A 23,108-nucleotide genomic window follows, 5' to 3' on the forward strand; every position below is an offset into this window, starting at 1 on the left:
GGCTGTACAGAGGCACAAGACTAGTCCGTGCGGCCCCCACTGCTCCACCAATGCCTAGACTGCGGTGCTGCAAAGTGGCGGACGGTCCCTCTCCTCACCCCCTGAAGGGGCTAGATGGAGTTAGGATGCCTGCACCGTCCTATTTTTTTAAGGCCCCCCTCACATACCTGAGCTGGGAAGCCGAAGAGGATCGTCAGTGAGGAGAGGGCCTGGGAGGCCTCCTGCAGCGAAGATCCGGGGCTGGAGTCCTTAGCCGGTGGATGCCACCCGCCATTCTTGGCTGAGCGTGGCTGCAGATGGAGAGTGCCGTGCAGAGCAGCCCGCGCCAGTAAATAGCGCCAGTTTTTGCGGTGCCATGGAAGGCCCGCGCCCCCCTGTCCCCCCCCCCCTTCGCGGCTAGGGGATAAATTGAGGCCGCGGCTTTAGCCAGTGCTAGGCCAAGGCTGGAAGATCCGCCTCTGGGCCACGCGTCACTTCCGGCGGCCCGCCCCCCAGGCCTGGGCGGCGGTGGATAAATTTAGTCCCCGGCTTCGGAGCGCGGCTAGGTCGCAGAGCCGGAAGTACCGCCCCTGGAGCGGATTATATGCTGACGGCCCGCCCCACAGCTGGTGGCGCATGATTTTGGTGTGGAGGAGTCCAGGAACGTGGGGACACAGGACTGGGGTAAGTGCTGCCCGAGAGGCCACGCTACAGGGAAAACGAGGTGCTACCTCCTCCCCCCATCCCCAGCAACGGACAGATACAACATGTCCAAAAAAGCAAAGACGCACACGGTTTTTTTACGCTGCATGCATCTCTTGTCGGGCTGCGTTTCCGCGGTCACAGAGCATGTGATTATGCGAAGCCTGTGAGTCCGAACGCGCCCAGGAGCCCTCCTCTGCGACTGCGACCGAGGTCCCGAACCGCCCAGAGTGGGCCCTATCACTGTCACAGTGCATGGCGTCGCTTATGAGGGCAATCGAGTCCCTTCAGGCCCCAGATAGTGGCAGGGACAGTGGCTCGCCGACCTTAGAGGGAACCTCCACCTCACTACTGTAGAGCCTTCGGCCTGCAGGGGCCGCTCTCATTCCAGGCAGACCCGGGCGAAGAGAATCCATGCGGTGTCGCCCAGTCCATCCGGTGCTTTGGCATCCGTAAGTTCTGCTTCTCGCTCCCTGTCGCCAGTGGTTGATAGCGAGCAGACCTCAGATTTTGCAGCGGCTACAGGGCATAAGGTGGCGTTTAAGCGAGTGAAGCGGCCGCACAGAATTTTTTTCCTCTCACCCTGAGTTTGAGGACATAGTGCAGCGACACGGGGAACAACAAGACAGGCGTTTCTTGGGTCAAAAGGCACTCGAAGCAAGTTATCCATTTGCCCCAGACCTCCTTAAAAAATGGACTGAATCTTCGATGGTGGATCCACCGGTGTCACGCCTAGCCACTAAAACTCCGTTATCCGTACCTAGTGGTTCCTCTATTAAGGATCCCACGGATCGCCTCATAGCTTAGCTCGCTCAGTATATGAGGCATCAGGATCAGCGCTCTCTCCCTCGTTCGCAGCAACTTGGGTAGCCAAGGCAATGATCTCATGGTCAGAATCATTAAACAAGGTTGCGCAGGAGCAAGAGCTACCTGCAGAGATATCGGAGATCGCGATGGCCGGAGACTATGTAATCAATGCATCTTTGGATGCGGCCAATTGCTCGGCACTTGCTGCCGCTAGCGCAATTTCTATCAGAAGAGCTCTATGGTTAAGGACATGGTGGGCCGATTCTACTTCCAAGAAGTCCTTGACTTCCCTGCCCTATCAGTGCGGCCGTCTATTTGGGGAGAAGTTAGATCAACTTATCTCCCACTCCACAGGAGGAAAGAGCGGTTTTCTCCCTCAACAAAGGTCAAACCACCTTTTCGCCACCTTTTTCAGGCACGTTTTCGGGCCTTTTGCAACCCCGGGTGGACTACAGCGGCCAATTCCACCGCTTCAGGCCACCCCAACCAGGATAGGGAGCGGCAGGTCTCATACAAAACCAACCCATTGGGGAGAATGTGTACTCAACAGCCAAGATCGAGGGGATCCAGATCCCAAAGATCGTCAGCCAAATGACTCGAGGCGTTTACCAGACGACACGAGCAAGGTGGGCGGCCGACTACTCTGGTTTCGCCACGTCTGGTTCAGTGTCGCAGGCGACGCATGGGTAAAGGAGTTGGTGGCCTTGGGTTACAAAATAGTTTGTCAGAAACCCTCCAAACCGTTTTTTTCTTTCTCGTCTTCCCTGGGTGGATATCCAGGCAAGAGCTCTGTTGGGAGCCATCAAATCGCTCCAGCGCAACGGGGTCATTGTTCCCGTGCCAGAGCCCGAAAGGGCTCTGGCATTCTATTCCAACCTGTTTGCGGTTCCCAAAAAGGACTGGTCTGTCAGACCTGTTTTGGATCTCAAACTTCTGAACAAATTCATCAGGGTCAGACATTTCCGGATGGAGTCTCTCCGTTCAGTCATATCGGCCATGGAGCAGGGAGAATACTTGGTCTCGGTCGACATCCAGGACGCATATCTGCATATTCCCATCTTTCTTCCTCATCAAAGGTTCCTGCGCTTCGCCATCAACGCTCGACATTTTCAGTTCGTGGCGCTACCTTTTGAGTTAGCCATGGCTCCCAGAGTGTTCACAAAGGTTATGGCAGTTGTCATGGCCATATTGCATTCTAAGAGGCATAGTCGTCTTGCCTTACTTGGACGACCTATTGGTCAAGGGCCCTTCAAGACGGGCATGCGAGGGAAATGTCAACATCACGCTAGATACTCTTGCCCGCTTAGGGTAGTTGGTCAATGCGAAGAAGTCATCCCTTGTGCCAGCTCAGAGGATTTCCTTCTTAGGAATGGTCTTCGACACTTGCCGAGGGTTGGTGATTCTCCCTCAGGAAAAAGCCCTAGCTCTCCGGCAGGGAGTTCGGACTCTTCGCCAACCAGTCCCTCATACCATTCGTTTCGGGATGAGGATTCTAGGAAGAGTGGTGGCAGCAATGGAAGCAATACCGTTCGCCCAGTTCCATTTTCACCCCCTGCAGCACGCCCTCTTGTCAGCCTGGGACAAGAATCCTTTCACGCTCGATCCGCGGTGACGACTGTCCTCTCATGTCAGGCAGTCGCTCGGATGGTGGATAACCAGTTCCTCTCTGACCCAGGGGAAACCCTTCCCCCCAGACCATTGGTTTGTGATAACAACCGAAGCCAGTCTCCTCGGCTGGGGAGCGGTGTTTCGCCACCACACGACCCAGGGACAGTGGTCGCCACAGGAGGCACGCCTCCCGATTAACTTATTGGAGATACGAGCAATTCGGCTGGCTCTGCAGCAGTTTCATCACTTCTTAGCAGGCCGCCCCGTCCGGATCCAATCGGACAACGCCACGGCGGTGGCTTACATAAATCACCAAGGGGGCACCTGCAGCAGAGCAACCATGCGCGAGGTGGGGCACGTTCTTCAGTGGGCCGAAGCAAACCACTCAGTGATTTCGGCAGTCCACATCCCGGGCGTGCAAGACTGTCAGCTTGCTGCACGCCCGAAGGTCCACTACGTGACCGCCAATGTGAATCCTTATGGATAAGATATTTTTCTCGGACTTGCTGTGTCATTAAAGTCATTTATGTCATCCCCTGAGGAAGAAGTGATAGACACTTCGAAACGCGTTGGGAATTAAACAGTTAAAACTTTCCATGTTGTACCATTGAACTTTGTCAAGCAGCGCACAGTAAGTCCGAGAAAAATATCTTATCCATAAGGATTGCTTGGTGTCGAGGCAGGAGTGTTTCTCCACTGAGATTCTCGATTCCCAACATCTTGGCCTTTCTCCAGTCGGGCCTAGACTCGTGCTTGGCCCCAAGTTCCCTCAGGAATCAAATATCGTCCTTATCCGTCCTGTTCCAGCCAGAATTGCTACCAATTTGCAGGTGAAGACTTTCATCCAGGGAGTCTCCCACTTAGTACCTCCCTATAAGGCGCCTATGGACGCCTGGGACCTTAACCTGGTCCTAAGTGTTCTGCAGGAAGCTCCATTTGAACCACTTCAGGATGTCTCTTTGAGGTACCTTTCCTGGAAAGTGGTGTTCCTAGTGGCCATCACTTCTATTAGGCTGGTTTCAGAGCTGGCGGCCCTATCCTGCCGAGCTCCGTTCCTCACTTTCCATAAGGATAAGGTGGTGCTCAGACCAGCCCCTCCTTTTCTGCCAAAAGTCGTGTCCTCATTTCACATTAATGAGGATGTTGTCTTGCCTTCATTTTGTCCAGCACCGGTGCACCGTGTGGAAAAGGCTCTTCACACGTTAGACCTGGTAAGAGCCCACCGGAAGTACGTGTCGAGGATGGCACCCTTTCGTCAGACGGACACGCTGTTCGTGCCCCCCGAAGGGCGCAGGAAGGGACTCGATGCCTCGAAATCGACCATAGCCAGATGGATTCGTTTGACTATTCAGGCGTCCTACCGCATTAGAGGCGCGCCGATTCCAGCAGGGATCAGAGCGCACTCTGCTCGGGCAATGGGCGCCTCTTGGGCGCTTCGGCACCAGGCTTCGACGGAACAGGTTTGCAAGGCAGCAACCTGGTCCAGCCTGCACACATTTGCCAGACATTATAATATCCATACTCAGGCCTCGGCGGATGCGAGCCTGGGTAGAAGGATTCTCTAAGCAGCGGTGGCGCACCTTTAAACAAGAGGTGCATGTAGCTTGGATTGGTGAGTCAATTTCACACCCAGGGACTGCTTTAGGACGTCCCACAGTATCTGTGTCCCCCAATGAGGCGAAGGAGGAAACAGGGATTTTTGTGATAAACTCACCGTAAAATCCTTTTCTCTGAGACGCTCATTGGGGGACACAGCACCCACCCTATTAGCCAAGTTGGCTTCTATTTTGTTTCATTTATACGCATTTATTTATTTAATATAAGGGTGGTCTTTTTTGTGGACATGTTGTACCTGTATTAAGGCTGATTTTGTTGTCCTCCTACTGCTTTGGCAACAAACTGATTTCCGCCCGCAATAGGGGCGAGGGTGTATACGGTGGAGGAGGAGCTAACCTCTTTTTTTCACTTAGTGTCAGCCTCCAAGTGGTAGAAGCATACACCCACAGTATCGGTGTCCCCCAATGAGCGTCTCGGAGAAAAGGATTTTACGGTGAGTTTATCACAAAAATCCCTGTTTTATCATCTACTAACCAACAAGAACTTTGGCTCTCACAGACCTGTTAGTTTTTCTTTAAGAAGCCCTCTTACTCAGCACTCATTACCTGTATTAATTGCACCTATTTGAACTCGTTACCTGTATAAAACACACCTGTCCACACACTCTATTAAACTCCAACATCCCCACCATGGCCAAAACCAAAGAGCTGTCTAAGGACACCACGGCCAAAATTGTAGACCTGTAATCAGGAAAGAGAAACAGCCACATATAACAGATATGATGAGGAATGCTGCATATTGCTGCCACAAGAATGATGGTACTCATCTGGTTAACTGCCACCAGCCATAGAGAATTATGCGCCTCGACGTGTTTCATCCATTAGGGCTCATCAGGAGGCCTGATGTAACAAAGACTTGTATCCTGATTCTGATGTGATGTGTGAGTTGGCTCTAATAGTTTTCTGAGCACCATTTTTTCATCTATGCCAACTATTAGTTGGCAGTGTAAGCAGTATCTAATTTCTGTAGCAACTTTTGAAATTTAGCCTGCATGTTAAGAGACTTCAGTCTGTTTTGGCAATCCAAGGGCCCAAACCCCTGGAGTATTGTTATCCTTTGACCACATTGTGAAATTATGTTAATTGTCACCATTTGCCTATTGTGTTCTTTTTTGTTTTTAATTGGGGTCTAGGGTCCTCTTAGATAAAGGATCGTCTATGTCCATTGATAGGGGTTCCTTTAGGACATTGGGTAGGAGGGTTCGCCAAGTGGCTGCAGGGAATATAGGGCTCCCAGGGTCAGCCATCGTGGAGCGGGGGCGCCACAACATTCCCCCCTAGGGTGCCAACCTCCGCAGCCAGGAAGACGACAGCCTAGTTGACGTAAGAGGGACTTCTAGCTTACCCATTTTTAATTGGTAATTTTGGAACACGGTTGTTTTTGTTTGTGCACGTTTTTTTGGTGTGAACCCTTGCATATGGTTTTTAATCAATAAAGATAATTTTTAGGGATATATATGATTTAACGGTTGGATACCCTTTTTGATAATTTTTTCCTCACGACTCTGTGGGTCAAAATATAGAAAAATTATAGCCCTCAAAATGTGGTGATGCAAAAACTATTTTTACAATAAAAAGCGTCTTTTAGCGTGTGACAGCTGCCAAACATAAAAACCCGCTAAAAATAGTAAACCAAACCCCCCTTTATCACCCCCTTAGTTAGGGAAAAATAATAAAATTAAAAAAAATGTATTTATTTCCATTTTCCCATTAGGGTTAGGGCTGAGATTAGGGTTAGGGGTGTGTTGGGGTTAAGGTTGGAGTTAGAATTGGGGGTTTCCACTGTTTGGGTACATCAGGTGCTCTCCAAACGCAACATGGCATCTGATCTCAATTCCAGCCAATTCTGCGTTGAAAAAGTCAAACGGTGCTCCCTCCCTTCTAAGCTCTGCCATGCGCCCAAACAGTGTTTTACCCCCACATAAGGGGTATCAGCCTACTCAGGACAAATTGCAAAACAACTTTTGGGGTCCAATTTCTCCTGTTACCCTTGGGAAAATAAAACAATTGGGGACTAAAAGATCATGTTTGTGGAAAAAATGATTTTTTTTATTTTCACGCCCGGGCATTATAAACTTCTGTGAAGCACTGAAGGGTTCAAAGTGCTCACCACACATCTAGATTAGTTCCTTGGGGGGTCTAGTTTCCAAAATGGGATCACTTGTGGGGGGTTTCCACAGTTTAGGTACATCAGGGGCTCACCAAAGGCAACATGACACCCGCAGACCATTCCATCAAAGTCTGCATTCCAAAACGTCACTACTTCCCTTCCGAGCCCCGACGTGTGCCTATACAGCAGTTTTCTCCCACATATGGGATATATCAGCGTGCTCCGGACAAATTGGACAACAACTTTTGGGGTCTAATTTCTCCTGTTACCCTTGGCAAAATGAAAAAATTGGGACTAAAAGATCGTGTTTGTGGAAAAAATTATTTTATTTTCATGCCCAGGCGTTCTAAACTTCTTTGAAGCCCTTGGGGGTTCAAAGCGCTCACCACACATCTAAATAAGTTCCTTGGGGGGGTCTAGTTTCCAAAATGGTGTAATTTGTGGGGGGTTTCCACTGTTTAGGCACATCGGGGACTTTCCAAACGCGGCAAGTCAAATGGCGCTGCTTCCCTTCCGAGCTCTGCCATGCGCCCAAATAGTCATTTACACCCACATATGGGGTATCAGCATACTCAGGACAAATTGCACAATAAGTTTTGGGGTCCTGTTACCCTTGAGAAAATAAAAATTGGGGGTGAGGTGAAAAGATCATTTTTGTGGAAAAAATTATTTTTTAATTGTACGGCTGTACGTTATAAACTTCTGTGAAGCCTTTGGGGGTTCAAAGTTCTCACCACATATCTAGATAAGTTCCTTGGGTGGTCTAGTTTCCAAAATGGGGTCACTTGTGTGGGGTTTCCACTGTTTAGGCACATCAGGGGCTCTCCAAACGTGACATGGCGTCCGATCTAAATTCCAGTCAATTTTGCATTGAAAAAGTCAAACGGAGCGCCTTCCCTTCTGAGCTCTGCCATGCGCCGAAACAGTGGTTCCCCCCCACATATCAGGTATCAGCGTACTCAGGACAAATTGCACAATAACTTTTGCAGTCCAATTTCTCCTGTTACCCTTGGTAAAATAAAAAAAATTGGACCTGAATTAATTTTTTGTGAAAAAAAAGTTAAATGTTCATTTTTTTTTTTTTTTAAACATTCAAAAAATTCCTGTGAAGCACCTGAAGGGTTAATAAACTTCTTGAATGTGGTTGAGGGGTGCAGTTTTTAGAATGGTGTCACTTTTGGGTATTTTCTATCATATAGACCCCTCAAAGCGACTTCAAGTGTGATGTGGTCCCTAAAAATAAAATAGTTGTGATGTCACGGGTGACTGGATACTCCGCCTCTAGCAGGGCGAATTTCTATGACACCCGTGACCCTGGATACATCACCTCCAGCAGGGCGAATTTAAACAATGAAATGTGCAGCCGGATACACCGCCTCCAGCAGGCAAATTTCAGTAGTTACACGTGTATCTGGATACACCGCCTCCAGCAGGGCGAATTTACAGAGATAAGGGAAACACCAGGGAAACCGATACATTGGAGGGCCCTGCAATAGGGAAAGGACGTGGAGACTTCCTGCACTCCCCTGAGTCAGTGTCTCTACACTCCTAACGGTCCCTAGGCAGGTTCTGCACCTGGCGACGAGCAGGATACCTAAAACCCTAGCTCGCCCTGCACCTATCCCTTTCTAATGAATTGGACGGTGCAGAAACTAATCCCACCACTACACTAACACACACATAAGGAAAGTTACAAACAGGGAAAAACCACTTAGCTTTGTTCTGTTGCTATTTCTCCCAGCAACAGAGTCCAGCACCTGAGTGCAGCTTTTCTCCTGAATAGCTGCTACTTCACCAAAGCTTTGTCAGAGCTGCAAGGAACTCCTCACTGTAGCTCCTTCCACACCAGGACTCTGACTGAGCTGCAAGGAACTCTTCTCTATCTCCTTCCTCCACCAAGGATGGTTGGAAATGACCAATATCACCAACAGTGAGTGAGACCACCTGACTCTCCTTTATAGGCAAGAGCCAGAGCAATCACACCTGCTAGTGATTCCGGTGTAATAATACTAGCCACCACAGGGGCAAAACTAGAACAAAAGACACCACTGTCTAATGACCCTAATGGCCACCAGGAGCAAAACTAACTTTAAGCAAACAGCTTAAAGGGAAAAAAAAAGGTTACATGTGCTTTTATCTGTCACAATCCAGCATGGATCGTGACAATAGTGTTGCAAAAATGAGAAATCGCTGGTCAACTTTTAACCCTTATAGCTTCCTAACAAAAAAAAAAATTTGGTTCCAAAATGTTAAGTTTTTTGTCTGCCATATCTCTGATTTAAAGGCATAAAAATTAAAAGTTGGAAAACTGCAAAATTTACAAAATTTTTGCCAAATTTCCATTTTTTTTCACAAATAAAAGCTAGTTATATCAATGAAATTTTACCACTAACATGAAGTACAATATATCACGAGAAAACCATGTCAGAATCACCGGGATCCATGGAAGCGTTCCAGAGTTATGACCTCATAAAGGGACAGTGGTCAGATTTGTAAAAATTGGCCCGGTGATGAACGTGCAAACCACCCTTGGGGGTAAAGGGGTTAACGTCTCTTTTTCTATTGTATCAAATACTTATTTCATGCAATAAATTAATTATGTAAAAAATCATACAATTTTATTTTCTGTATATTTTTAAGATTCTGTCTCTCACAGTTGAAGTGTACCTACGATAAAAATTACAGACCTCTCCATTCATTGTAGATGGGAAAACGGTAGGGTCATAATTGAAAAATCCTGTGTTCTAATCAATTTTATTGAAACCCAAAAAGTAATGACTTTTTTTTTTTTACCACTTACAAAACTCAAAATTACTATGACAACATTGCGCTGTTTTTTTTTTTTTTGTTTTTATAATTTCAAACAACTTTTTCTTTTTACATTTTTCGGTGGAATATATAACAGTCCTGTCATTCAAAACTATAATTTGTCCAGTAAAAAAATGAGCCTTCATATGGCTATAGAAACATTAATGGCTTTTATAAGAAGAGAAAAAAAATGAGTGGCTTTTGTCTCTGATTGACGAAGGGAAAAATTAAAGGTTTTACAGCATCAATAATTATGTTTTGAGGGAATATTATTTTAATGAAATATACTTTGTGTAACTTGAGTTATTGGACTCTGTAGAAAACCATGGACGAGCACCCATTGTTTGCACATAACCCAGCTACAAACTCCGTAAGATCTGAAATTTCCCCCATATCGTTTGTCAGCCACAATTCCTTACATGTAAGGCAAGTTTTCCCCTTTTAATGTGTATGGCAACTTTAAAATGGACATGAGTTTTCCTACATATATCACAATTTGATTGCTAACATTTATATGGAGATGTGATAATAAATCAATATAACTATATAGTAATATTATTAAGAAACATACTCCATTTTATTTTTGGCAGAAGACTGTACCAGAAACTCAGAGGGTCATGTGAAGTCAACAAATTTTAAAGCAGATGATCATGGGATCACACAAATTACATATGAAAAGGATGCCATTATTCCTGCTTTACAGACAGCCGTTTGCATCAATGATCTAACATCTGATACTTTTCAACAGCTTCTATCTTCTGATTTATCACATAATGTTAAGCAAAGCAAACCTCACACGAGAGATGTTGAGCTATCATCTCAAACAGTAGAAAAGCAATTTTCATATTCAGAATGTGACAAAAGTTGTACTGTTACATTACATCTTGCTACACATCAGAGAACTCACACAGGGGAGAAGACTTATTCATGTTCTGAATGTGGGAAATCTTTTGTACAGAAATCATGTCTTATTGCACATCAAATAATTCACAACAAAGTGAAGCCATATTTATGCACAGAATGTGGGAAATGTTTCTACCAGAAATCAAATCTAATCACACATGAGCGAAATCACACAGAACAGAAGCCACTTACAAATTCAGAATGTGGAAAAGGGTTTATGAAGAAATCATGTCTTGCTGAACATCAGAGAAGTCACACAGGTGAGAAGCCATATTCTTGCGATGAATGTGGAAACTGTTTCAAGAGGAAATCAAATCTTATAAGACATCAGAGAACTCACACAGGTGAGAAACCATTTTCATGTTTAGAATGTGGGAAGTGTTTTAACAACAAATCAAATCTTACTATACATCTGAGAAGTCACACAGGAGAGAAGCCATTTTCATGTTCAGAATGTGGGATATGTGTTAACAACAAATCAAATCTTACTGTACATCAGAGAAGTCACACAGGAGTGAAGCCATTTTCATGTTCAGAATGTGGGAAAAGTTTTATTAACAAATCAAATCTCACTGTACATCTGAGAAGTCACACAGGAGAGAAGCCATTTTCATGTTCAGGATGTGGAAAATGTTTTAACCAAAAATCAAGTCTTGTGAAGCATGAGAGAATTCACACAAGGGAGAGTTCAGAAGAGAGTTCAGAATGTGGAAAATGGATTACAAACAAATCAAATTTTGTTGCACATCAGAAAAGAAACACAATTAAGAAGCCATATTCATGTTCTGAATGTGGGAAATGTTTTCACAGTAACTCTCAGCTTATTAGACATCAGAGGACTCACACAGGTGAAAAGCCATATTCCTGTTCTGAATGTGCAAAGTGTTTTAAATACAAACCAAATCTTGTTATACATCTGAGAAGTCATACAGGGGAAAGGCCATTTTCATGTTCACAATGTGGAATATGTTTTAACAATAAATCAAGTCTTGTTACACATAAGAGTATTCACACAGGGGAGAAGCCATATTCTTGTTCTGAGTGTGTAAAATGTTTTCACAGGAAATCACATCTTATTAGACATCAGATAACTCACACTGGTGAGAAGCCATATTCATGTTCTGAATGTGGAAAACGTTTTAACAGGAAATCTCATCTTATTAGACATCAGAGAATTCACACAGGTGAAAAGCCATTTTCATGTTCATAATGTGGGAAATATTTTATACATATACTCTTGCTGTACACTAGAAAATTCACACAGGAGAGAAGCCATTTGTATGTTCAGAAAACAGAAAATGTTTTCCTCAGACAACTTGTCTACATGACAAAATTCATAAGGTAATATGACAATAAAAAAGACATGTCCACAGGAGATACAAAAAAAGCAATATTGCAAGCATGATGCAGAAAGGCACATAAACTAGGAAAATAAAGTGCAAAATCCAGTGGCTCAAAAGTACACAAAGAAGAAAATTATGTACCAGACTGGGACATATGAAAGTGCTAGAGAAAACAGACCACTACTCTAACCCTGATTCACGTTTCACGGTCAAGCTTTGTCAAGGGATTATTTATACATATATGTGAATATCAAAACTTGATATTAATCATTAATAAATGTTTGCAGTATGTGCTTGTGTTTGATCTTACCATAATTTTTTTCATGCTATAACTGAGAAAAGTGGTCTGAGGGCTTTTTTAGGTCACTTTATGCTCTTGAAAATGGTTCTTTTATGGACGTTAATTGTATTAACTATACTGTGCATTTAATTCAGGCTAGAGATACTATTATCTGTCCATTTCATCATTATAATTTTACTTTCTAGAGAAATGTTCTTGTGTAGCAATATATTTGTTCTATAGCACTTTTTATTCCAAAATGCAAAAAAAGGCTTAGCGTAAATAACAATCAATTATCTCTGATAATATGGCAGTGTGGTGGTTACTTGCATGTTGTAGGCTTTCCTAAAGAGGTGGGTTTTCATATTGCTTTTAAAAGGTTTAAAAAAAGTGGGAGTCTCGTTGCTTGGGTTAGCAAAAAGCTAGAGTATATGGGAAGCCTTGTAGAAACCTTGGAGAGAATTCTGTGAGGACCAAAAGAGGAGCGCAAAGAAGTAGAAATAGAGGAGTAGCGATCCAGTGAATGAGGCTGCATTTTTTTGTAAGTGAAACGTAGGGTACTAGTAACCATACCTTCGCATTTCGGCTTTCCACTGAACTCATGGTCTAACAAAAAAAATCAGTCTTTTTAAACATATCGTGTGAATTTTGGGTATTCCCAAAGGAAATATGATCATCCATTCAGGAACCGGGAGTAGTCACCGTATTTTTCAGATTCTAATGGAACCGGGAGTAGTCACCGTATTTTTCAGATTCTAAGATGCACTTTTTTCACCCAAGTTTGAGGGGTAAATGGGGGTGCATCTTATAATACGAATGTAGCTTACCTGGGGTGGCTGCTGCAGGAAGCTGGTGGTGGCGACAGGAATGGGGTTATGCTGCGTGCTATGGGCTGGCAGGAGGGGCTGTTCAGCTGCGGGGGGGCTACGGACTTTAAGAAAAATGTTGGTGGAGTCCACATCCTATTGGTTTCAGTGCTGTAGACTTTGGGAAAATGGCCGCCGGGGGCAACATATTGGAATATCCGCTCCTGAGAGTCTTTCAGCTAAGAGGAGACTTAAAGGGAACCTGTCAGAAGTTTTGGCTGATATAAGATACGGCCATCACTTTTTAAGGCTTATACACAGCATTCTATAATGCTGTATATAAGCCCCCAACCTGACCTATAAGAACTGAAAAATAAGTTTTAATATACTCACCTGTGGGGGTGGTCCAGGCTAATAGGTATTACTGGTCTTGGTCTGTTCCTCCCATCTTCTTATGATCGCCGCCCTCCTTTCTTCTTGTGGATGACGCGACCTTGCATCATCCACACAGGCTCACATCTCTGCCCTGTGGAGGTTTGAGCAAACTACTAGAGTGCGCAGGTGCCGGGGCTCTTTGACCTTTTTCGGCACCTATGTATTGCAGTACTTTGCTCATGCCTGCACAGGAGCACGATGCCGGGAGCCTGTGTGGATGATGAGGGTCGCGTCATCCACAAGAAGCAAGCAGGAAGGCGGCGATCATAAGATGTTAGGTGCTAGACCAAGACCAGCAACACCCATCAGACTGGACCGCCCCACAGATGAGTATAACAAAACTTATTTTTCAGTTCTTCCAGGTTGTGTTGGGGGTTTATATACAGCATTATACAATGCTGTGTATAAGCCCTGAAAGGTGATGGCCCTATTTTATATCGTCCAAAACTGCTGACAGGTTCCCTTTAATAGCTGTCTACAAATATCTGAAGTGATGTCACAATGTAGAGGGATCATACATATTCTCATTTGCACATGGAAACATGAGAAGCAATGAATGAAACTTTTTGACAGTGAGGATGATCAATGAGTGCAACAGGCTGCCACAACAGATGGTGAGTTCTCCTTCAATGACAGTCTTCAAAACAGAGGCTGGACAGACATCTGTCTCATATGGTTTAGTGCATTGAGCAGGAGGTTGGACATGTTGACCCTGGAGTTCCCTTTCAATTCTAACATTTTATGAAACTCGGCTGCTGCAGCTTCAGTCAACGTTCAGTAGATAGTGGGCAACGGTTGTAGCCACTCCCCGTGCTGACTAATAACCGGCTCTGTACTAATGTACTGTGAGTCAGCTGGCAGTCAGTGCTAGGGCTTAGTTACATCCACCATGTACTGAGCTCTGTCTGAAGCCACGCCTCTATGACTGAAAGCAGGAGCCTGCCAGGAGAAATGAAGATTATTTCCTCCTGTAGCTGAGCTTTCAGCGTGGTGGCCGGGCAGCTTTAGAACGCTATTAGACTGCAGATTAACCCCATATCTGCAGGATATTTTCATTTTTTGACAGGACACTTTCCCTTTAACAAACTTTTATTAACTCTGTACAGGAAGGAATATGAACAAAACAGTTCTGCCACTGTTTTCTTGCGTTTTAAATTTTATGCTAATTTGTGTTTTGTTTTTTTAAATCAACCCTTATTGAATCTGGGAGTTGTGATATTTTTTTTCATAATTATATGTTATATATTAAGTAAATACTGGTCCCACTAGGCCACTTGGACCTGCGATCCTTTGATAATACACTGTTGTGGAGACACAAGGGTCAGTGGGTCTTCTCATCCCACTGAACGCCCATACTCCTTTCCTATGGGTAAAATACTACTCGGACAACACAGGGTGAGGGTAACATAGTGTGTCAATACTTTATTGAACAACAAATAGATAATAACATATAGTACAGTCCTCTCAAGTACATAAGATGGTGGAGTCTAAGACTATGTGCGCACATTGCGGCTTTGCTTGCAGAAATTTATGTGCGGTTTCTGCATGTACTGTATTGGCAAAAAACACAGTTTAAAATCTGCACTTTTTTATGCAGATTTCATGCAGTTTTTATTGCGGCTTTGTATGCGTTTTTGTGAATCCATGGAACTAAATAAAGATATATTATTTAAAAAAGAATTCTGATGTAATTTCCTTGTTCAACCTCTTTTTCATTCTCTATTGAAGACCATAATATCATTACATACCATGCTCAAATTTATGTTTACACACACAAAACAAATATAATTGAATATATATGTGACGACTCCTGGAGTGGACCCTCTGGGTCGTGGCACCAACCCTCCCAGGGCGAGCTGACCTAGTGAAGACCACCCCCTATACAGGGTGTGTCAGGGGCAAGCCCCAGGGGGTGAGGTACCACGACTGCTGGCACCAGGCGGCCGGCTCACAGGAGACACGAGTGGGTGAGTGTGTCTGCAGGAACGTGTAAAGCGTGGACACGGGAACACGTGGTATACAGAGACTTCGTACTTCCGGGTGTGAGTGAAGCAGGATGCGTGTAAGGAGCACGTCAGAGCACTGAGTCAGGCAGCAGGTGTGCCAGGAGGTGTAACAGAGCACAGGAGCAGGGTGTGTGCCAGAGGGCACAACTGAGCATAAGACAGAGCGCAGGATTGGTGCATGTGCCAGGAGGCACAACTGAGTAAGAGACAGAGTACAAGATCAGAGCATGTGCCAGGAGGCACAACTGAGTATGAGACAAGGCACAGGGTCCGAGTGTGTGCCGGGAGGCACAACTGAGTATAAGACAGAGCACAGAATCAGTGTGCCAGGAGGCACAACTGAGTATAAGACAGAGCACGGAATCAGAGTGTGTGCCAGGAGGCACAACTGAGTATAAGACAGAGCACGGAATCAGAGTGTGTGCCAGGAGGCACAACTGAGTATGAGACAGAGCACGGAATCAGAGTGTGTGCCAGGAGGCACAACCGAGTATGAGACAGAGTACAGGGTCAGAGCGTGTGCCAGGAGGCACAACTGAGCATGAGACAGAGTACAGGATCAGAGCATGTGCCAGGAGGCACAACTAAGTACAAGACAGAGCACAGGGTCAGAGCATGTGCCAGGAGGCACAACTGAGTATAAGACAGGGCACAGGATCAGAGTGTGTGCCAGGAGGCACAACTAAGTACAAGACAGAGCACAGGATCAGAGTGTGTGCCAGGAGGCACAACCGAGTACAAGGCAGAGTGCAGGTTCAGAGCGTGTGCCAAGAGGCACAACAGAGTGCAAGGCAGGGGACCCGAATACAGCGCACAGCCAGGCAGGGACACGGCAGACCAAGCCAGGAAGCACAACAATAATCAGGCACCTCCCCTAGGAAGAGGTAGCCTGATATAGCACATGATCACGAGCGCTTCCGGGTCAAGTCCTCCAGTACCAGAGAGAGGACTGACCTGGAGACCGAACTGAGAAAAGCGCGCAAGCGCAGACATAACATGAAGGAGGCAGGGACCTAGGTACGAGAGGTGCACGTGCGCACCCGGCGGGACCCCCGGAGTGACCGCGGCTCCGGAAGAGATGACGTCAGGGCCGAGGTCCCGCCCCCAGGTGAGCGCGGCGTGACAGTGTATATATATAATATATATATATATATACATACACACACAGGGTGGGCCAGGTATATGGTTACACCTAAATGGGAATGGTTGGTGATATCAGCTTCCTGTTTGTGGTACATTAGTATATGGGAGGGGGAAAACTTTTAAGATGGGTGGTGACCATGGCGGCCATTTTGTCTGAAGTCGGCCATTTTGAATTCAGCTTTATAATTGGCCCACCCAGTGTGTATATATATATATATATATATATATATATATATATATATATATGTATATGTGTTTAATACCAAGCCCGAGGTTTAGTAATGAACAGATATCAGCTAGATACCCTCATTAATAAAATAGTACATAAAATGTTAGACACACACACAGTCACCAGCCTATGTAGGAGCATTAACATAATTAACCTACATATGCTGTAACAAAACCTCAACTGTGAGAAATCTGCGTGAAACGCAACATCTGTTGATTTTTCAAAGAATAAAAGAAAATTGCTTGATCTCCCGCATAATTTTCATAACCAGCAGAGGAAAAGCTGACAGCTGAGGTCTGATGTTAATATTCTGGGAAAGAGCCAATAACAATAAAGGTTCCCAGGCTATTAATATCTGCTCACAGCTGTTTGCTTAGCCTTTACTGGCAAGTTGACAGGGGAACCCCAGAAAAAAAATTGACATGGGGTCTCCCTATAAAATCAAACCAGCAAAGACTAGGTAGACAGCTGTGGGCTGATATTAATAGCCTGGGAAGGGGCCATGTATATTGGCACTCCCCAAGCTAAAACATCAGCTCTCAGCCACCTTAGAAGTGGCACTTAGCCTCGCTCTTCCCACTTGCCCTGTAGCAGTGACAAGTGGGGTTCATAGTTGTAGGGTTGATATCACCTTTGTATTGTCAGGTGACCTCAAGCCCACAGGTTAGCAATGGAGAGGTGTCTATAAGACACCTATCCATTAGTAATCCTGTAGTTATATTGTAAATAAACACAGCCAGAATAAAGTCCTTTTATTTGAAATAATCACACACTCCTTTATTGAATCTTAATTAACCATACTTAATGAATGCCTAATCCCCGACTTCCTCGTCTCCTGCAGCAAAAATAAAATAATAAACCAACATATAATACTATCCCGTCCGACATAGTCCATTTAATACCGAGTGTTCCACGGCGATCTCACATGTAGAACAGTCATATCGGGGGATGTGACTGCTCTACCCGGCCTCCGGCGATACAATGACAGGAAGTAATCGCTCCTGCAGTGTATCATTGCTCTGTCATGAGAGTTCACCAGAGTTCATCAGCTCCGGTGCTCTCACGACACCGCTGCGTGAGAATTCTCTCACGTGGCAGTGCCATAAGTGAGAGCAGCTGAGCAGATCAGCTGATGAACTCTGAACTCTCACGGCGGTTCAGTGATACACTGTGAGAGCGATTACCTCCTGTCAGTGTATCTCTGGCTGTGGCCGGGTGAGATAGACGTGGGACACTCCATATTAAATAGACTCCGGCAGACAGGGAGTATATGTTGTTTTATTATTATGGATTGCTTGCAGGAGATGCGGGCATTGGGGATTAGGTGTTCGGTATGTATATTGTATGTGATTATGTCAATGTTATGATTTTTTTTTTCAACTGAACTCAGGCCCCGGATGATGAGACTATTCTCCCATCATTGGCTCATGCTGTCTCTGTTTTATGTGACAGCAGACATATGAGTAGTAGTCCCACCAGACGACGCCTAAGTACAATCACTATGGGCTGTTCGTCGCATGAGTACACACCGACACACACCCGCAGACAGGCATAGACATGCACATATTCTCCGCCCACACACATTCTCCGCCCACACACTCTTCCTCCTTCTGACATTTCCTTTGACAATTCTGCAACATTTTTTACAGCAAATCCGCAACCTTTTTACATCTGCGTTTTTTGCTGCAGATTTGACTCAATGGGTGAAAAATCGCTGCAGATCCACAAAAAAAATTGACATGCTCCGGCAAATAAAACGCTGCAAATAAGGACGGAAATTTCTGCAGCATGTGCACAACAATTCAGGAATATCATTGATTACCATTGCTTAAATAATCCAATGCGGATTATTCCGCACGGAAAAAACGCTGCAGAAACGCAACAAATCCGCAATGTGTGCACATAGCCTAAAAAGGAGGATCTTCCTGTTTCCAGAGACTCTACAGAATGGCAGCCAGGGAACCATGGCACCAACTCGAGGAATACAGATTTCATTCACTGCCCATCACTGAACCCATGGAGACGTTTAGAAAACTTAAACTGGGGCAATCAGGTCACCTGGCCACATACCTCAATGGACTGTCAGCTTCCTAAGATTGCCGCTTTTTCTTCTCTGTGGGTGCCTGCCATTATAGTTCACAACTCTTATTCAGGCATTTTTCCACAGGATTGGGAAAAGGTGGGAGGAAGACACCTCTCATTGTTCGAGTGCTCAAATAACCTGCATAGTTTGTCCTTCAATATTTGTAGAACAACAAAGTGCATGAAATGATACAGTGAGTAATCAACATATTAACCAACATCAATTGTTAAATTAACCTGTGCTTTTGTTTTCCAATGATAGCAGAACAATAAGCTGCAAGGACAGATACAATAGGTAAACAGCAGACACTCATTAATCTTCAATTTACTCAAGATTCAACGTTCAGACTTGTATGAACAATAGCTCATGTCCCTGGGCCTACTGAATATATCTGGCATAATTAAGAAAACGTGATGTCCCAAGTGTAGTACTTATGTACTAAAGTGCATTATCTCAACTATCAGTATTTGACAGGCAATCAGGCCCCACCCCATCACGATCTGGTGGGCTGAGAGATATGTAAGACGGAAGCCATTGTTAGGCCTCCATATTGACATAGTAACTATTGCACCCTTCCGTTCAGGGATGCAGATGAGCTGACAGATTCCTCACATGATGTGATCACTAATGAACATCAGAGGTTAAAGTGCCGAGATTAGCATAATTTTTTGTCTCCACATATACCGCAGAATACGGACAGCCAACTCCTCTTGCGGATGAAGCAGGCACAGATCCCAAACCCATACCCTCTTTCTGACATAACTGTACATCAGATTGAAGTAAACCTGCAATCTTGACATAGCTACGTCACATTGCAGGCAGAGGTTAAATGTACAAAAGTTATTTAAAAAAAAACTATATCAATTTGGTACTGACCCAAAGAATTACGGTGACACATTATTCCTGCAGCACGTCAAATAGTGAAAAATGTAAAAAGCACTGAAACAGCAACATAGCTTTTTTTCTTATATTCCTTCACATAAATAGTTGACAAAAATTTGTAATATGTACTCCAAAAAGATGTCATAGACAAACACTACTTGTAATAAACATTAAAAATTTTAAACGTTACTGTGACGACACAGCATTTACCTTAATTAACCAGATGTCTATTTTCAGCAAGCCAGTAGGAATAGACTGTTATCTATATGTTGACTTTGAATTTGTGTTTTTTCTCTTCTGGTTGGTCAATAAAGCACAGACTTTTTCTCGTGTATGCCTGTAATATTAATTTGTTACAACATAATGTGCTATTATCCTAGATGACTAGAGCCACATTATAGTGAACAATGATGTTTGCTGATATGTTGATTACACATTATCAAGGTCAGCTAGTTTGTTCACTTGCAAACGGAAAGGAAAAACTATGTAAATAGATTAAACAATCAAACAATGCGAGTTGATCTTGTCACCATTCTTTCCCTTTACCTGTGAAGGTTGACTTGAAGGACATTTGTTAACCATAACAATGATACAGTGGGTACAGAACGTATTCAGACCCCTTTAAATTTTTAACTCTTTGTTTATTTGCAGCCATTAGGTAAATTCAAAAAAGTTCATTTTTTTCTCATTAATGTACACTCTGCATTCCAACTTGACTGAAGAAAAACAGAAATGTAGAATTTTTTTGCAAATTTATTAAAAAAGAAAAAACAATATCACAGTCATAAGTATTCAGACCCTTTGCTCAGAAACTCATATTTAAGTCACATGCTGTCCTTTTCCTTGTGATCCTCCTTGAGATGGTTCTCCTTCATTGGAGTCCAGCTGTGTTTAATTAATCTGATAGGACTTGATTTGTAAAGGTACACACCTGTCTATATAAGACCACACAGCTCACAATGCATGTCAGACTAAATGAGATTCATGAGGTCAAGGGAACTGGCCAAGGAGCTCAGAGACAGAATTGAGGTAAGGCACAGATCTGGCCAAGGTTATAAAAGAATTTCTGCAGTACTCAAGGTTCCTAAGAGCACAGTGGTCTCCATATTCCTTAAATGGAAGAAGTTTGGGACCACCAGAAGTCTTCCTAGACCTGGCCGTCCAGCCATACTGAGCAATCGTGGGAGAAGAGCCTTGGTGAGAGAGGTAAAGAAGAACCCCACGATCATTGTGGCTGAGCTCCAGAGATGCAGTAGGGAAATGGGAGAAAGTTTCAGAAATTCAACTATCACTGCAGCTGTCCACCAGTAGGACCTTTATGGCAGAGTGGCCCGACGGAAGCCTCTCCTCAGTGCAAGACATATGAAAGTCTGCATAGAGTTTGCTAAAAAAACACATAAAGGACTCCCAGACTATGAGAAATAAGATTCTCTGGTCTGATGAGATGAAGATAGACCTTTTTGGTGATAATTCTAAGTGGTATGTGTGGAGAAAACCAGGCACTGCTCATCATCTGCCCAATACAATCCAAACAGTGAAACATGATGGTGGCAGGATCATGCTATGGGGGTGTTTTTCAGCTGTAGAGACAGGACGACTGGTTGTCATTGAAGGAAACATGAATGCGACCAAGTACAGAGATATCCTGGATGAGCAGTCAGCAGAACATCTGTACTCTACAATTGCTTTCAATATGAGGTTAAAAGTGATTGGGCAAATTGATAAGGAGCTAACATAACAGGTCGAGGCTAAGGAGCATTATTGGAGGTCAGTATTGAAACGAGTAGTAAATGTTATTCAGTTTATTGCCTGTTAGGCGTCGGGTTCCTGCAACTGCATAGCAGGGATCCAGAGCCTCACATTCTGCGGTCTCCCATTCTCCTTCGACCGCAGAGGAGCTTGCTCAGCAGCCCCGTCATTCCCGACGCTCTGCTCAGACCAGCTCTGTGTGTCTGGCTGTTGCTGCCACCTCTGGGCCAGCAATAGCAGCGCAGGCTGATCAGCAGCAAGCCACTCCAGAGGCTAAGTCCTTCCGTCGCTCCATTGAGCATGCTCACGAGACGATATCCCATTGGAGATCGGGAGTCACAGGCACAGGTCCTTCTCCAGATCTGATTGGTCCATCTCAGGGATCTGGAAGCTTCCGGGAAGGTCCAGGCTATAAAAGGTTCACATGGCCGCTCGGCCATGCGCTAGTATAGACTCTAGTTGCTATTGTGTGAATGATGATGGATGTATGGACTTGCAAATGACTCATTAAGATTCCCCTCCCTCTGTTACGTGTGTGGATAGGGAACTAGTGATAGAGTCAGCGCCAGTCAGTGGCAAGCTACTGGCCACAGTGCACAACCTCCACAGTGCTAGCATCCGACAGTGTGCCAGCTACTGGGCATTGTCGTATAGCGGCAGTGTCTGTTGCCGCGCTGCAGTCAGCAGTACTTTTTGGTGTCCGCGGTTGCGACACCACACGCACGGTAGGTCTAGACGGACGCAAACCCCGTGTCTTGGGCCCAAGTCCTGTGACCATATACTGTGCGTGCATTCCATCGAGTCCTGTGACGTCAACAGGCTCGGCCTTTGTATTTAACGCCTCGGCGCCTCTGTGAAGAAACAAACCGCCCAGCGCACTCCGGGTGACGTTCAACCCGCGTGCGTTATACCGCCATATTGGGTGTCTGCCATTACCTAGCAGCAGTGTAACACCTTCTGCACGGTGGACCTCGGGCGGCGAACGCACTTATTATTATTTATTATTTAGTGAGTCCCGCCATCCCTAACAATTGCTGAGCCTCGCTTAGCATTTAGAGGAGATAACAAATTGGCAGGATCACCTAGAAATGGAAACTTTCTGGGCATTCTTGAACTCATCACCCAGTACGACAACTTTCTTGCACAGCATATCAAAACTCAAGCCAATCGCGGCAAGGGTCATACAAACTACTTGTCATCTACAATTAACGAAGAAATTATCAATGTAATGGGCAAACAAGTCCTCAGAGAAATTATTTCTCGAGTTAACAAATCAAAATACTACTCCATCTCTTTGGACTCCACACCCGATGCAGCTCATGTTGAACAACTAACCCTTGTATTGAGGTATATGGAGAAAGATGGCCCTGTGGAACGTTTTGTAACATTCATGGCAAACAAAGGCCATGGTCCTCAACTCATGTTCAAGGCCTTGTTGGAATTTTTGAAGAGACATGACCTAGACCTGGGAAATTGCCGCCGTCAAAGTTATGACAATGCATCTGCAATGTGTGGCAAATACAACAGCCTGCAAGCCAAAGTGAGAGAGAAGAACAATCTTGCATCCTGGATTCCTTGTACGGCACACTCTTTAAATCTGGTTGCTAAAAATGCTGTAG

General features: G+C 44.8%; 1 protein-coding gene across 1 annotated transcript in view; it reads left to right on the plus strand.

The window, feature by feature from the left end:
- Positions 1-12,169, plus strand: part of LOC141051120 (uncharacterized) — a 213,212-nt gene extending 201,043 nt beyond the window's left edge. The window contains 1 exon segment of the mRNA XM_073548008.1: positions 10,221-12,169. Within this exon segment, the coding sequence (XP_073404109.1) occupies positions 10,221-11,743 (1,523 nt within the window). The 3' untranslated portion in view covers positions 11,744-12,169.
- Positions 12,170-23,108: the final 10,939 nt, after the last annotated feature.

This window comes from Dendrobates tinctorius, unplaced genomic scaffold, assembly GCF_039654945.1.
Source record: "Dendrobates tinctorius isolate UK_male_01 unplaced genomic scaffold, ASM3965494v1 ptg000155l, whole genome shotgun sequence".
Taxonomy (NCBI): Eukaryota; Metazoa; Chordata; class Amphibia; order Anura; family Dendrobatidae; genus Dendrobates; species Dendrobates tinctorius.